Consider the following 12,835-nt stretch of genomic DNA (forward strand, 5'->3'; position numbering starts at 1 on the left):
CGAACGCCAGATCCAGCCCGCAACGACTCCCACAGCCAATCGGGACAAGGAACCCCGTGTTGTTCCGCCGCCGGCGCCAACTCTCGGAATTTGTCCCACTGAAAACGAGACAAAGCGTCAGCCAAGGTGTTGTCAACCCCAGGGAGATGCACCGCATGGGGAAAAACATTCAGCTGCAAGCAACGCAACACTAAGTGGCGAAGCAAGGCCACCACCGGTCGGGAAGAAGCCGAGACCCTATTGATGACCTGAACCACCCCCAAATTGTCACAGTGAAAACGCACCTTCTGATTCCGAAAATTCTCCCCCCAAACCTCAACCGCCAACACCACTGGTTCCAACAGCACTAAGTTACGTAGAAAACCTGCCTCCCGCTAGGAAGCAGGCCACGAGGCCGCACTCCACCGACCCCAGAAAAAAGCCGCCGCGTCCGTGAACAATTCCAAGTCAAAATTACTAACCGGGCCAGACATCCAAAGTGCCCTCCCGTTGAAAGAATCCAAAAAGGTGTGGCACAACTGCAAATCCTCCCGATGCTCCCAAGTCAGCCGAAGAAAATGTAAAGAGGAGGTAATCCCTGCCGTCGCCGCCGCCAACCGGCGGCAGAACACCCGACCCATCGGCAGGATCCGACAAGCGAAATTAAGTTTACCCAACAATGACTGCAAGGGCCGCAGCTGAATTTTTCGCTTACCCAGAACCGCCCGAATTTCCCCCTGTAGGGCCAACAGCTTCTCTTCAGGCAGCCGGCACTCCATTGCGCCAGAATCCAAAATGATGCCCAAGAAAGTCATCACCGAAGCCGGACCCTCCGTCTTATCAGCCGCCAAAGGAATCCCGAAACGTTCAGCAATGTGCTGCAACGTAGCAAGCAAGACCACGCACACCCTGGAAGCCGGCGGACCCACGCAAAGAAAATCATTCAAATAATGGATGACCGAATTCACCCCCGAAACATCCCGAACCACCCACTCCACGAACGAGCTGAACTTCTCAAACAACGCACAAGAGATATAACACCCCATGGGTAAGCACTTATCAACGTAAAATGCGCCCTGCCAATGGCAACCCAAAAAACAAAAACTGTCCGGATGAACCGGCAACAGCCGGAACGCCGACTCAATATCTGATTTCGCCATGAGCGCTCCGCGCCCATACCGACGAACCCAGAAAACTGCCGCATCAAAGGACGTGTAAGACACCGAACACGACTCCGGATCTATAGCGTCATTCACCGACCCCCCCTTAGGGAAGGACAGGTGGTGAATTAACCGAAACGCGTTCTGCTCTTTTTTGGGCACAACCCCCAAGGGAGAAACTACCAGATCCGCAAACGGAGCACAAGCAAACGGACTACCCATACGACCTAACCCCACTTCCTTCCGCAACTTAGCCGAAACCACCTCAGCATGCTGCAAGGCCGACCGTAAATTCCGAGCTAAGGGAGGAATCAAAGTCAAAGTACATGGGATGCGAAAACCCTCCGAAAAACCTGCCGTCAGCAGCACCGCCGCAGCCCGATCAAGATATCTATTTAAGAAAGGCCCCATCCTTTCCACCCTTACCGGCGTCGTCCCTCTTACCCGCATGCTCTCCGGGAAGGCCTCTACCCCGCTTGAAACAGTGCGAGAAAGGGTGGGATCCACCGCACCCGGAACACTCGTGCTTAAACCGGCAGGACCCTCCAAAACGACAAGTGCCCTCCCGGAACTGCCAGCAGAAACCCCTACGCCTGGCGGCTGATTGTCCCAGGGAAAACGAACCACCGGCCCCGCCCTGAAAAAATGGACCAGGGGCCCTCGCCGGCGTCATGAGCCGCATCCAGAGGCCAATGTCCTTATGGTCCCAACGCAACGATGGGCGAACAGTAAACCCTGTGAGCCTCACTAATGGCGTCCAGGTAACAGAACAATGCCGAGCAATGCTCCGGAGCTTTTTCTCCAATGACACTGGCCATGACTGCGAAAGCCTGCAACCAATTCGCAAAAGTACGGGGAATAAAATGAAAACGCCGCTTCTCCGCTTCCTCCTGCCTACTGTCATCAACCTGGGACCCATCGAACGGAAAACACTCCAAAGGCAAAAGCGTGAATATATCCACATACTCCCCTTTCCAAATTTTCTTCCGTACGTCCGACTGTAAATGCGCACCCAAAGGGCCCTCAAAACACACATACACTTCCCCCTTGGCAGAGTCCGCCACGCCGACAGGTCCGGACACCCCCGAACCCTCCCCCAAAACCGTGGAGGGAACCGTAGAGCCCATAGCCCCGGACTCCGCGGTAACCACCCCTGTCCCATAACTAAGTGGAGAAGAGACCCCCAGACCCCGCACCACCCCGCTTTCCTGTCCAGGTACCACGAGCCCATCCCCACCAGCTGGCGGGAGCCACGCAGAAGCAGGCCCAGGGGTCCCAACACCGCCCCACTCCAGCCGCCGCAACAAGTCCCGCAAACCTGAAATCACCTCTCCGAGACCCCCACCTAAACCCGACAGGGGAACGCCGCCAACTAACGACGCCGAGGCCGCGCCCACAGGGGCGGCCTGACCGCCCCCCAGCAGATCCCGTAACGCAGAAGAAAAGGAGACAGACACAGGAACAGATAACTCACCAGGCTGCCCAGGAGATGCCCCATCAGCCGCGCGCTCCCGCTCCACCGTTGAAGAGCAGCCAGCCATCGCCCCCGCATCGGATTCCGACAGCTCGCCCTCCGACCTCTCTTCCACCTCTCGACTTCCGGATGGCCTCCCGGTCCCAGGAGCCACGGGTCCAACAGGGCTGTGCCGCTCCTGACTCTGCCTCCTGGCACCGGCCACGCCTGTCGCCGTCCCTGGGCTCCATCCTGCAGCACTACCAGCTGCACTCCGCCCAGTGCTGATCCTCTTCCTCCGTCTTCCTGGAGCCACAGCTCCCGACTTCCCAGGAGGCCCGCCAGCCACAGCAGGAGACAGCCCGGCAGCCGCAGCCGAACGCCTCCCACGCCGAGCTCCCTCCCTGACAGGCACCCTGTCAGTGGAGGAGCCAGTAACAGCACTCACTCTTCTTCCTCCTGGCCGTGCGGGCAGGGGGAGGGGCTACCTCGCGGAACCCCGCCCGCCGAGCTCCGCCATTGCTGGGGATTCCTCCCGGCATCTCCGCTAGCAGAGGCAAGTGAGCGCCCTGCCAGCGGGGCCGGAGGGTCCCGAGCGGGGCTCCCATGTCGGCACCGAGCTCCAACAGGGGGTGGGGCCGGACTGAAGCGCTCCGGAGGCCTAGACCTCCGAGCACGTGGGCGCTCCTGCCCCCCTGCCGCTGGTGACAAGCCCGGGTCTCCCAACAGATCAGAGACCCGGCCCTGCAGCCAGTCCATAACTCTGTCTTCTGCTGCCTCCCGCAGCTGTGCCAAGATCCCCTCCATGCCGCACAGGTCTGATAGGTGGAAATTTCAGGACCCAGCTCAAATGAAGCTCTGGTCCTTACTCACGTCCAGCTCCACTGACGCCCCCTCCACAGAACCCCCCACCCTAAGGTGCCACAGACCCCTCCTACACTCCACCTCTGCCAACCAGATAATCCCACAATCAACTCCCAACCCCCTGGAGCTAACTTTAACTCTTTCCGTTCCCCTACACCACTCTGGGCCTAGTCATGTATGCCCTGCGCTATTTTCATTCTTCCTTATCCGCTACGGGCATTTCTTGAACAGCTGTAACCAGTTGTGCTTGTCTTCTGGTTAACTGTATGAAAGTTGTAGCTGGGCCCTTGGACATCTATTTAGACATACACTGGGCCCCCAGCACCTGTCTAGGTTGCCCTGTGGATGATCTGGCTCTGTTCTTGCCCCATGTACCTGATTCTTTGGGGTTTATTTACTGAAACTGAAGAGTGCAAAATCTAGTGCAGCTGTGCATGGTAGACAATCAGATTCTAACTTCAGCTTGTTCAATATAAGTGGTTGTAAATGCTGAAGGTTTCTACCTTCATGCATTCTATGCATGAAGGTAAAAAACCTTCTGTGTACAGCAGTGCTCTCCACCCACCTCAATACTTACCTGAGCCTCATTGCGATCCAGCGATGTGAATGACAGCCTCGGCCGTCTTGGGTCTCTGCCTCCTCAGTGGCTGAGACAGCAAGTAGGAGCCATTGGCTCCCATTGCTGTCAATCACAGCCAGTCAGCCAATGAGGGGAGAGGGGGTGGGGCTAAATCTGTGCCTCTGTGTGTGAATGGACACACGAAGCAGTGGGTGCTCCCATAGCAAGCTTCTTGCTGTGGGGCACCTGACAGGAGGGAGGAGCCAGGACAGCCTGTGGGGAACCTGAGAAGAGGAGGATCCAGGCTGCAAGTAGGTAAGTATAGACAGGTTTGTTATTTTCCCCCCCAAAAAATTGACTTTTAGAATCACTTTAAAGTGTTACTAAACCCACAACAGTAAAATCAGTCTGTATATGCAGTAAAGCATGCTTGTTATACTCACTGTGGAACCTAAGGGGTTAATCCTCTGCATTGTATAAAAATGCTGTTTGATCCTGACTTCTCTGCCCCTCCTCTTATTAAAATGTCCACCTGATAAAACAGACTGAATCCATAGCCACATGCACATGCTCAGTTTAGCGTATATTGCTAGAGAGGTTTTTTTTTTTCTTGGGAGGGTGCATGTGATCAGCACAGGGCCAACCAGCACTGTCCAGACAGAGGTCAGGGGTTCTGCATCCTCCTAGAGCAGAAAGAAAACTCCTCCTATAAGCTTTAACCAGTGTTCTGCTGAATTCACAAGACTGCTCTAACTGCTGATGAGAAAAGGTATTTAGCAGTTTATATTTACTAAAATAATTGCATTTCCATGTTCTGCGTACTGTGGAAGACTGGATATAGTGAATGCAGGGTCCTGGGTTTAGTAACACTTTAAGCTTTGACAAAAAAACAACTGGATTGGTTTCTTTGCAGAGCTGCATCATATTTTGCACACTCCAGTTTTAGTAAATCAACCCCTTTGTCTCTGGATCTAAATTTCCTAATATGCAGTTGGTTTCATTTTGTTATTCGATGTCCAGTGTACTTGCATGTATATAAGTAAGCCTGAAAAAGAAAATTATTGTTTTTAACAGTTTGCACTTTAAAGTACATTTAGAGCCCACAAAAAGTATTATCTATATTTTTACATTCCCACTGCAGGGACTGTTTGTAAATAGCTGATTGGTTGGCCATGCAGGTACAATCTGTTCATCTCATGTCTTTCCGTTTACCTTCGTTCATAAACAACAATGCTTGTGTTGCATCAGCAGGTCATTAAGATATAGGTGGAAGGGACAGAAAGTACGGAAGGCCTGAGGTTGCCCCACCTGAATAAAATAACTTGATTAGGCAAGTGTCATCTCCTGTTTTTGGCATATTAAAGGATAAGTTCACCTTTGGGAACATGTAATATGTTCCCACTCCTGCAGCTGCTGCCAACTCCACTTCCTCTAGTGACAGCAAGCGGGGGATCTTCTCTCCATGCTTGCTGTCACTATTTTAAAAAAAAATATGGCCGAGCGATGCTGGGCCCACCCAGACACATCATTCATTCACAGAGTTCTGTAAATGGGAAACTACAAGTACAGCTTGTAATTCTCATTGAACTAGCATGACGCTCTGGTAGTTCATTGTCTTTTTCCTGTCAGTGTGTATCTGCCTGCCCATATGAGGTATGAGCAGACAGATACACTGACAACTATGCAGTCCTGTATGGTTTCAGCGATCTGTTGATCATGGGAGCAATGCTTTACAGGCTCCAAGTAAAAAAAAATAATAAATTCACATTTTTTTCACCTACAAAAAAGATGTGCATTTGCTATATATATATATTTTTTTTAAAGGTGAACTTATTCTTTATAGCCCAACTGCAGCCAATGTGTTTTTCTGTAAAGTGTCTATCTATCTATCTATCTATCTATCTATCTATCTATCTATCTATCTATCTATCTATCTATCTATCTCAGAAGCCTAGATCCTTTAGGATAAATCTTCAGTGGACTTTATTTCACCCAGAATGTAGTAAAGCAGAACAGCAATCAAAGCAATAGTGGCATAGAAGGCAAAACAAGATGGTGTTTGTTGTCTCATATCACTATTAGCTGAGAGCTTGTATAGCCTTCACATAGCAATCTGCAGAGCATTCATTTGTAAAGTTTTCCAATAAATAATCCTATAATTACTAATAAGTAACAGAAATTCCTTAGTCTTATTCAGGGTTTCTCAACCAGGGTTCCATGGAACTCTAGGGTTCCTCCAGAGGTTGCTAGGGGTTCCTTGAGCAATGAGCAATTTCTACCTTTCAGATAAGTTCCCACTGACACCATTGATCTTTTTAGCTATCTGTAAGGGGCTAATTCTTCCCAATGCCCACAAGTGTAAGGAGCATTCCTCCCACTGGCCATAACACTAATGTATCATGAGTTGTAGATATAGCGATATCTAGCAGGGGTTCCCTGAGACCGGAAAGTTACTTCAAGGGTTCCTCTATGTTAAAAAGGTTTGGAAAGGCTGGTCTAATTAAATGAAGCCAGATAGCGATCTTTGGTTGGTACATTTCTGTATATAATGTAAGTCAACAATTACAATGGAAGTCAGAAGCACCCTTTTTGTTAACAAGAGGGAACCTTAACAATGCCTTTCTTTTGTATAGTAGGGGAGGGCTAGAACATCTATCAGATTTGATTTCCTGTCATTGTCCCTGTTGTAGATTTCCCCTAACTTCCTGTCTGGTGAAACAATTGCCAGCAAGACAAGAAGTGAGAAAACCCCCCTCTAACAGAGCCCTGGATAGCATTGCAGACATAACCCCAAACAGAGTTCTAACCCCCCCTCCCCCCTTCCTTTTTTTTGGAAAATACTGTTTGTATGTTTTTTGTACTGTATAACCAAGAAAACAAAGAAAACCCGGGTCCAAAACCCTTCCTATCTATAGAAAAACAACCTAACTATTGCCCATCATCTCTCCTCCCAACACCCCCCCCCCTTTTCCCCCGTGCAACCGCCCTCCTGCTTCTCCAGCAACTGGTGCTCTCCTTTTCTCTCCAGTGCTCTGGTTTGTGGGCAAGGCCTCTGCATATTCACTCACAATGCTGGATTACAGGTACTGCATTGTACATGATGATGTCAGAGTGCCTGGGACTGACAGAACGCTGAAAACAAGTGGGTTTGAGAGACTGGTTGCATAGAAAAAAACATGAGGGAATTAAGCATATTGTATTTTCCTTGGAGTAACTAAGTTTTGGAAAGAATGAAAGAGGACTAGAAACTTTATCAATAATTTATTTGTGGTCTGTGTCCTCAATAGAACAGGAAGTGATGGGAAAGCTCCCCCGGAAGGGACATAGACTGCAACAAAACACTTTTTTCTAATAACATTAGAAAGGGTTAGATGCTTAGACCCCTTGTGCAGTTATTATTAGGCTACATTTAGACTTACGTCCAAATTGCCACACCCCTGAAAGATCATCTGTGTCCGGATGGGTTTTCAGAGACATTTTATTGGTGGTGAGGAGGCAATGTGATGCCTCATCATCCCCTGCTTTAACAATGAAGTTAAAACACCAATGCTCAAATGTGTGGCATTTATGTCAACTCTCCTTTTACTCCATTCACTTACTGCCTGCTGAATACAACAGGAGTGATAATCTTTGCCATGGGCTCGATGCAGAGCATTGCAACCATTGCATGTACGCAGCCCTCAACCACAAATGGTTAATACCCCCCTCAACTACAAGTCTAAAAGAACCCTTCATCTGTGTCACCCGGTCCCGGTGACAACTGCCCTGCTTATTTTTTATTCTTCTGTTACATTTGATTAAGCAAGGTGATTTCTCCATAACACAGGAACAAAAATTTTTAAAAATGGTTACTGTTCAAATGTCTATCAGAAACTGAAAAAAAAAATGTTTTGGCTGGAGTTGGGCTCTGACACTAGGCAGGCAGATAGGCATGTGTTTGTATTCACCATAGATAGGGATTAGCAGACAAGGCAAGGGGTCATGTCATCTCTCATTAATCTTCTTTTAAAAAAATGTTACCCATCTAATTTAAAGTATACAAGTTTGACATCTTTACCTGCATTGCAGGGATGGTTGTATTCTGCAACTGCTTGTTCATCTGGAAGGTAAAATGAGTAAAAGAATAACATTTAAAATGCAATAAAATACCATATTCTATCAGAGACATACACTTGATATATGAAACAATCCAAACAGTAACGAAGATGTGATATATAGAAGGAGTGATTTTTACACCAGGATTATTCCATTACCCTCCAGCCAAAAAAAGTCTTCCTGGTTTAACTTAAAGTGGAGTTCCAGTGAAGAAAATAAATAAATAAAAGTCAGCAGCTACAAAAACTGTAGCTGTTGACTTTTTAAAAATGAACACTTACCTGCCCCTCGATCCCGCCGTGTCCCCAATGCAGCCCGTTTCACCGGCCGCCCTCTGTTCCCGGCGCTGGCATCTTCAGTGTGAGCACCCAGCTCTGGCAGCTTGCGGCATCACAGCCGGGTGCTTACTGAGCATGCGCACGTAGCACTGCGCTTTGTGAATGGTCCCGTAGTTTTCTTGGACCTGTCACATGTCTAGGCATAGGGGATCTTAGTGGAAGTGGGAACAGGTACCTGTCATTATCAGGTACCCACTCCCCCCCACCCCGCTCCCCAAAGGTGCCAATCCTTAACGGGGAGCGGGGGACCAGTCCTTAAAGCAAAACTTCCCCTTTTGGGTGGAGCTCTGCTTTAAAGACGTATTATTTAAAGAAAAGCAGCCATGAGATTGCTAATGCTGACCTAACCCGAGAAAGCTATTACCTGTCTCATAATAATCATAGACTTTTACTGTAGCTGGTTTCAGGTCCTTGACTTCCACGTCCTGTTCCATCATAAAGGAAAGATCCACAGGATCATGTCCCACCTAGCAAGCAAAAATAACATTGCAGTGCCTTATAACAGCCAAAAACAAGGTACACTGACCGATAAATAGAAATAAAAAGTAAAGTGTGGTAACTGTTTGGTTTCCACCAATTGCAGAATGATACCAGGTGTGACAGATTATACAAATGTGTGATGATACATATGATGCAAATCTGTGACAGATGTACTAAAGCAGTGGTTCTCAACCTTCCTAATGCCGTGACCCTTTAATACAGTTCCTCATGTTGTGGTGACCCCCAACTATAAAATTATTTACCCAGTAATTATAATTCATGAGTGTCGTTTTACCTCCAATACTGCTGCTTTCAACACAGTAGCTGCTTTTAACAGAGTAGCTGCTTTCAACCCAGCAGCTGCTTTCTACACAGTAGCTGCTCTTTACACATCGGAAATATGTGTTTTCTGATGGTCTTAGGGGACCCCTGTGAAAGGGTCGTTCGACCCCCAAAGGGGTCGCGACCCACAGGTTGAGAACCACTGTACTAAAGGATGAAAAGTTATTAATAAACAAGGTAATGAGTACAATTAAGAGAGTATTATGATGTATTTACAGTATATCCCTTGCCATTTTTTGCTTTTGGATAGGGTTTGGAAATCTTGTTGTTTTGTCAGGTGCAATTCTTTGGCCAATCACAGCACATGATGACATCATGCTGGAGAAGGATTTTATGCATGCTGTAGACAGCCCATAGAACTGATATTTCAATTTTGAAAGACATCAAACCGGCTATGTCATTACAAGCCAAATGTTGAAGTTATGACTGTCCTATTTGATAACCCCCACAGCTGTTGTCAGTGTGTCCTACCATCTAGTAGCCAATCTCCCTGTTTGCCTGGTGCCTTCAACCTTCCCAGACATGTTTGGCTCCAATCGCACTGCACACAAATCACATGTAATTTGAACAGGAATGCAGTGCGGTTCCTGTGCAAATCACATGCGATGTACCGCACCGCATATATGTGAACCCAGGCTTAAGGCTGCTGTAGAATTCAACGCCAATGTGAAATAGTCCTTAAGGCAAGGCCAGCACTGCGAGTGTCTGCTGGGATAAGTGATTCAAAATGAGCTGCATTTGTGTGTCACAATCATGCTACACAGAGGATGGATCATATAGCTGCTAACTTAGGTTAATAGGTAAATGAAAAAAGGTGTTCAAACCTCATTTAGATATAAAGTGACCATGTCAGTCTGCATTTCACTTCTCTGTATCAGTCTGTCCTGCAGCTGTAAAAAAACAACAACATATCTTATTATTCGTATTATGTTAATATAAGAAGGTTAAAGTCTCCTGTCACCATTTGGTGATGATCTTGGGTTAGTATTTGTCCCTGTAGCTGGATCATAACCATGTCACTCCACTTCCTCAAATTAAACCTTTCCAAAGCCGAGCTCCTAATTTTCCCCCCAGCCCACGACACCCCCCCCCCCTCCGTCACGACCAACAACGCCACCATCAGTCCCAACCCACAAGTCAAAGTCCTAGGTGTCACTCTAGACTCAAACCTGTCGTTCCGACCCCATGTCCAATCGCTGGCAAACTCATGCAGGCTCCACCTCCGCAACATCTCCAAAATACATACGTTCCTAACCCCAGACACTACTAAACAACTCATTCACTCCCTTATTATCTCACATCTGGACTACTGCAACTCCCTCCTCACCGGCCTACCCCATCACAGACTATCCCCGCTTCAGCCTATCCGGAACTCAGCGGCCAGACTCATCCACCTTACCAACCGCTCCACATCTGCTACCCCCCTCTGTCATTCCCTCCATTGGCTTCCGATTGCCCAACGCATTAAATTCAAACTACTAACATTGACGTACAAAGCCATTCATAACACTGCCCCAAACTACCTCACCGACCTGATACCCAAATACCACCCAACCCGTACTCTTCGCTCCTCACAACACCTCCTACTTTCTAACTCCCTGGTCTCCTCCTCCCACGCCCAACTGCAGGACTTCTCCAGGACTTCCCCCGTCCTCTGGAACTCACTACCCCAATCCATCAGACTGTCACCCACCCTCCTCACCTTTAGGCACACCCTGAAAACCCATCTCTTCAGGAAAGCCTACCCCACCCTCACCTAACAGCCGATCTCCTCTACTCCTCCCACCACTCCATCCCCCACAGCCACTTCCTCCTGTACCACTATCCCCTCCCTCCTAGATTGTAAGCTCGAAGAGCAGGGCCCTCGAACCTCTCGTGTATTGTTTTGTTACTGTATTGTCTCATGTACTGTCCCCCACTATATTGTGCAGTGCTGAGCAAACTTTTTGGCGCTATGTAAATACTGTATAATAATAATAATCTGTACTTTCACTGTACGATGCCTAGGATGGCACTTTCACTGCACTCCAGATGCTTTTAATGATGTTATAATTATTACAAAGAGAAAATAATATTTTTTTTGAACAGAAAGATTATTTTTGCAACAGTATTTTTGAATTCTGTATCTTGTACCCATATATCTGATTGGGGACTATCCTAACTATTAAGCCTACTGTCTCCAGTCACCATGACCAGACCTAATATGCAAAGAAAGTTGATCATTAAAAGGACGAAAGTTTTCCAGGTGTACTACATTTTATCCTAGTCGAGATTCTTGAGTGTTGATCCTCACCCATTGTTGAGAGAAGTGTATGTTCAGTAATTCCAAGCTTTCAGTGCACAAAACAGGTTGGCCCACCATTGCCAGTCAAAGCCTCCTTTGTTTTATATTATGCAGTATTTAGGCATAGGAAAATATTTTGCCCTACACATCAAACAACTAGTTACAATAATATTGTTACAATTTACAGTATATATCAATGATTTATCAATTATTTAAACAGGACCTGCTGTCTGAGCTTCTGGAGCACAGTGTGTCAAAATGACAATCTTGCTAATATTAGTGAAAGAACAACTGCAGTAGGAAAAGAACACAAGGACCCACCTCCCTGGGAGATGAAATACAGTTTTTTTAGATGTACCTCTTATGTCCAATTTTCTTAACTGGTAAAAAAAACAAAAAACAACCTAACTCCATGCAATGACAACATGCAAAGTATAGTAAGTTATAGTAGCTAATCCAGATTAATTTTCTTGCAAAGTAAAGGCTACTTTGCCTGGTTTCCAGGTACTATGGGTTACTGAAATCCACACCTCATTTTTAAGACTGTTGATAAAAATTATAGCACACGTACACCTTTCACTTCCAAGAATAATAGATATTCTCAACCTAGCTATCAATATTTAATTCTTTTGTACATTTTAGTAAATCCTTTAAGGAGGTATATAGGAAAATTGTACAACCCAGAGGAAATAAACAATGCATGGATAGACCATATAGATTCCATATAGACAGATTCTCAGATATGAAATGACCCCAAGAACAGATGTAGTAATGCAGATATGCTAAGCAATGAACCACCACCGTGCCCCACATTATTATAATTTGTTTGTGCAGTGGCCTGAAACATTCAACTTTTTGATGTATGCTAATAAAATATTTGTTGGTAGACATCCTTACCTTCCTTACTGTACTTTTGATCGGAATGTGTCCAGACAGAATCTTCACTTCTATAACAACCATATTAGTTCTTTCCCTGGTTCCAGTGTAGCTGTGAAAGTATAACAAAAAAAAAATACAGGGCTAGAGTGAAATAATCTGTCATTGCCCTTTAATACTTTAGGATCATTTTCACGTAACATGACCATTTTGAGTAGTTTCCAACAGCAGCAACACCCATTAGTAAGCAGGTGCCACACTTTGCCTGCCTGACACACATTGAGTTAGCTATCAGCTATCATTTCTGTGTGTGATGTGATCTGATAACCTGGAAGGGAACCATTTACTGAAAAATACCAGATTGATCTGTATGCACTGGCTTTATTTTTATAGCCCCCCCCTCCA

The 12,835-nt window shown here is 46.7% G+C and overlaps 1 protein-coding gene across 1 annotated transcript in view; it reads right to left on the reverse strand.

Annotated features, from left to right (window-relative positions):
- LOC149449765 (alpha-2-macroglobulin-like) overlaps nucleotides 1–12,835 on the reverse strand; it is a 115,103-nt gene that overhangs the window by 5,138 nt on the left and 97,130 nt on the right. Inside the window, exons 30-33 of the mRNA XM_089692752.1 lie at nucleotides 12,452–12,542; nucleotides 10,095–10,160; nucleotides 8,813–8,915; nucleotides 8,073–8,114 (exon numbers count right to left, since the gene is read on the reverse strand). Coding sequence (XP_089548878.1) covers nucleotides 8,073–8,114; nucleotides 8,813–8,915; nucleotides 10,095–10,160; nucleotides 12,452–12,542 — 302 coding nt within the window. The remainder of the gene's footprint in view (nucleotides 1–8,072; nucleotides 8,115–8,812; nucleotides 8,916–10,094; nucleotides 10,161–12,451; nucleotides 12,543–12,835) is intronic.

The sequence above is a fragment of the Staurois parvus genome, unplaced genomic scaffold (genome assembly GCF_062004578.1).
Source record: "Staurois parvus isolate SC_StPar_1 unplaced genomic scaffold, SC_StPar_1.0 ptg000604l, whole genome shotgun sequence".
Lineage (NCBI taxonomy): Eukaryota > Metazoa > Chordata > Amphibia > Anura > Ranidae > Staurois > Staurois parvus.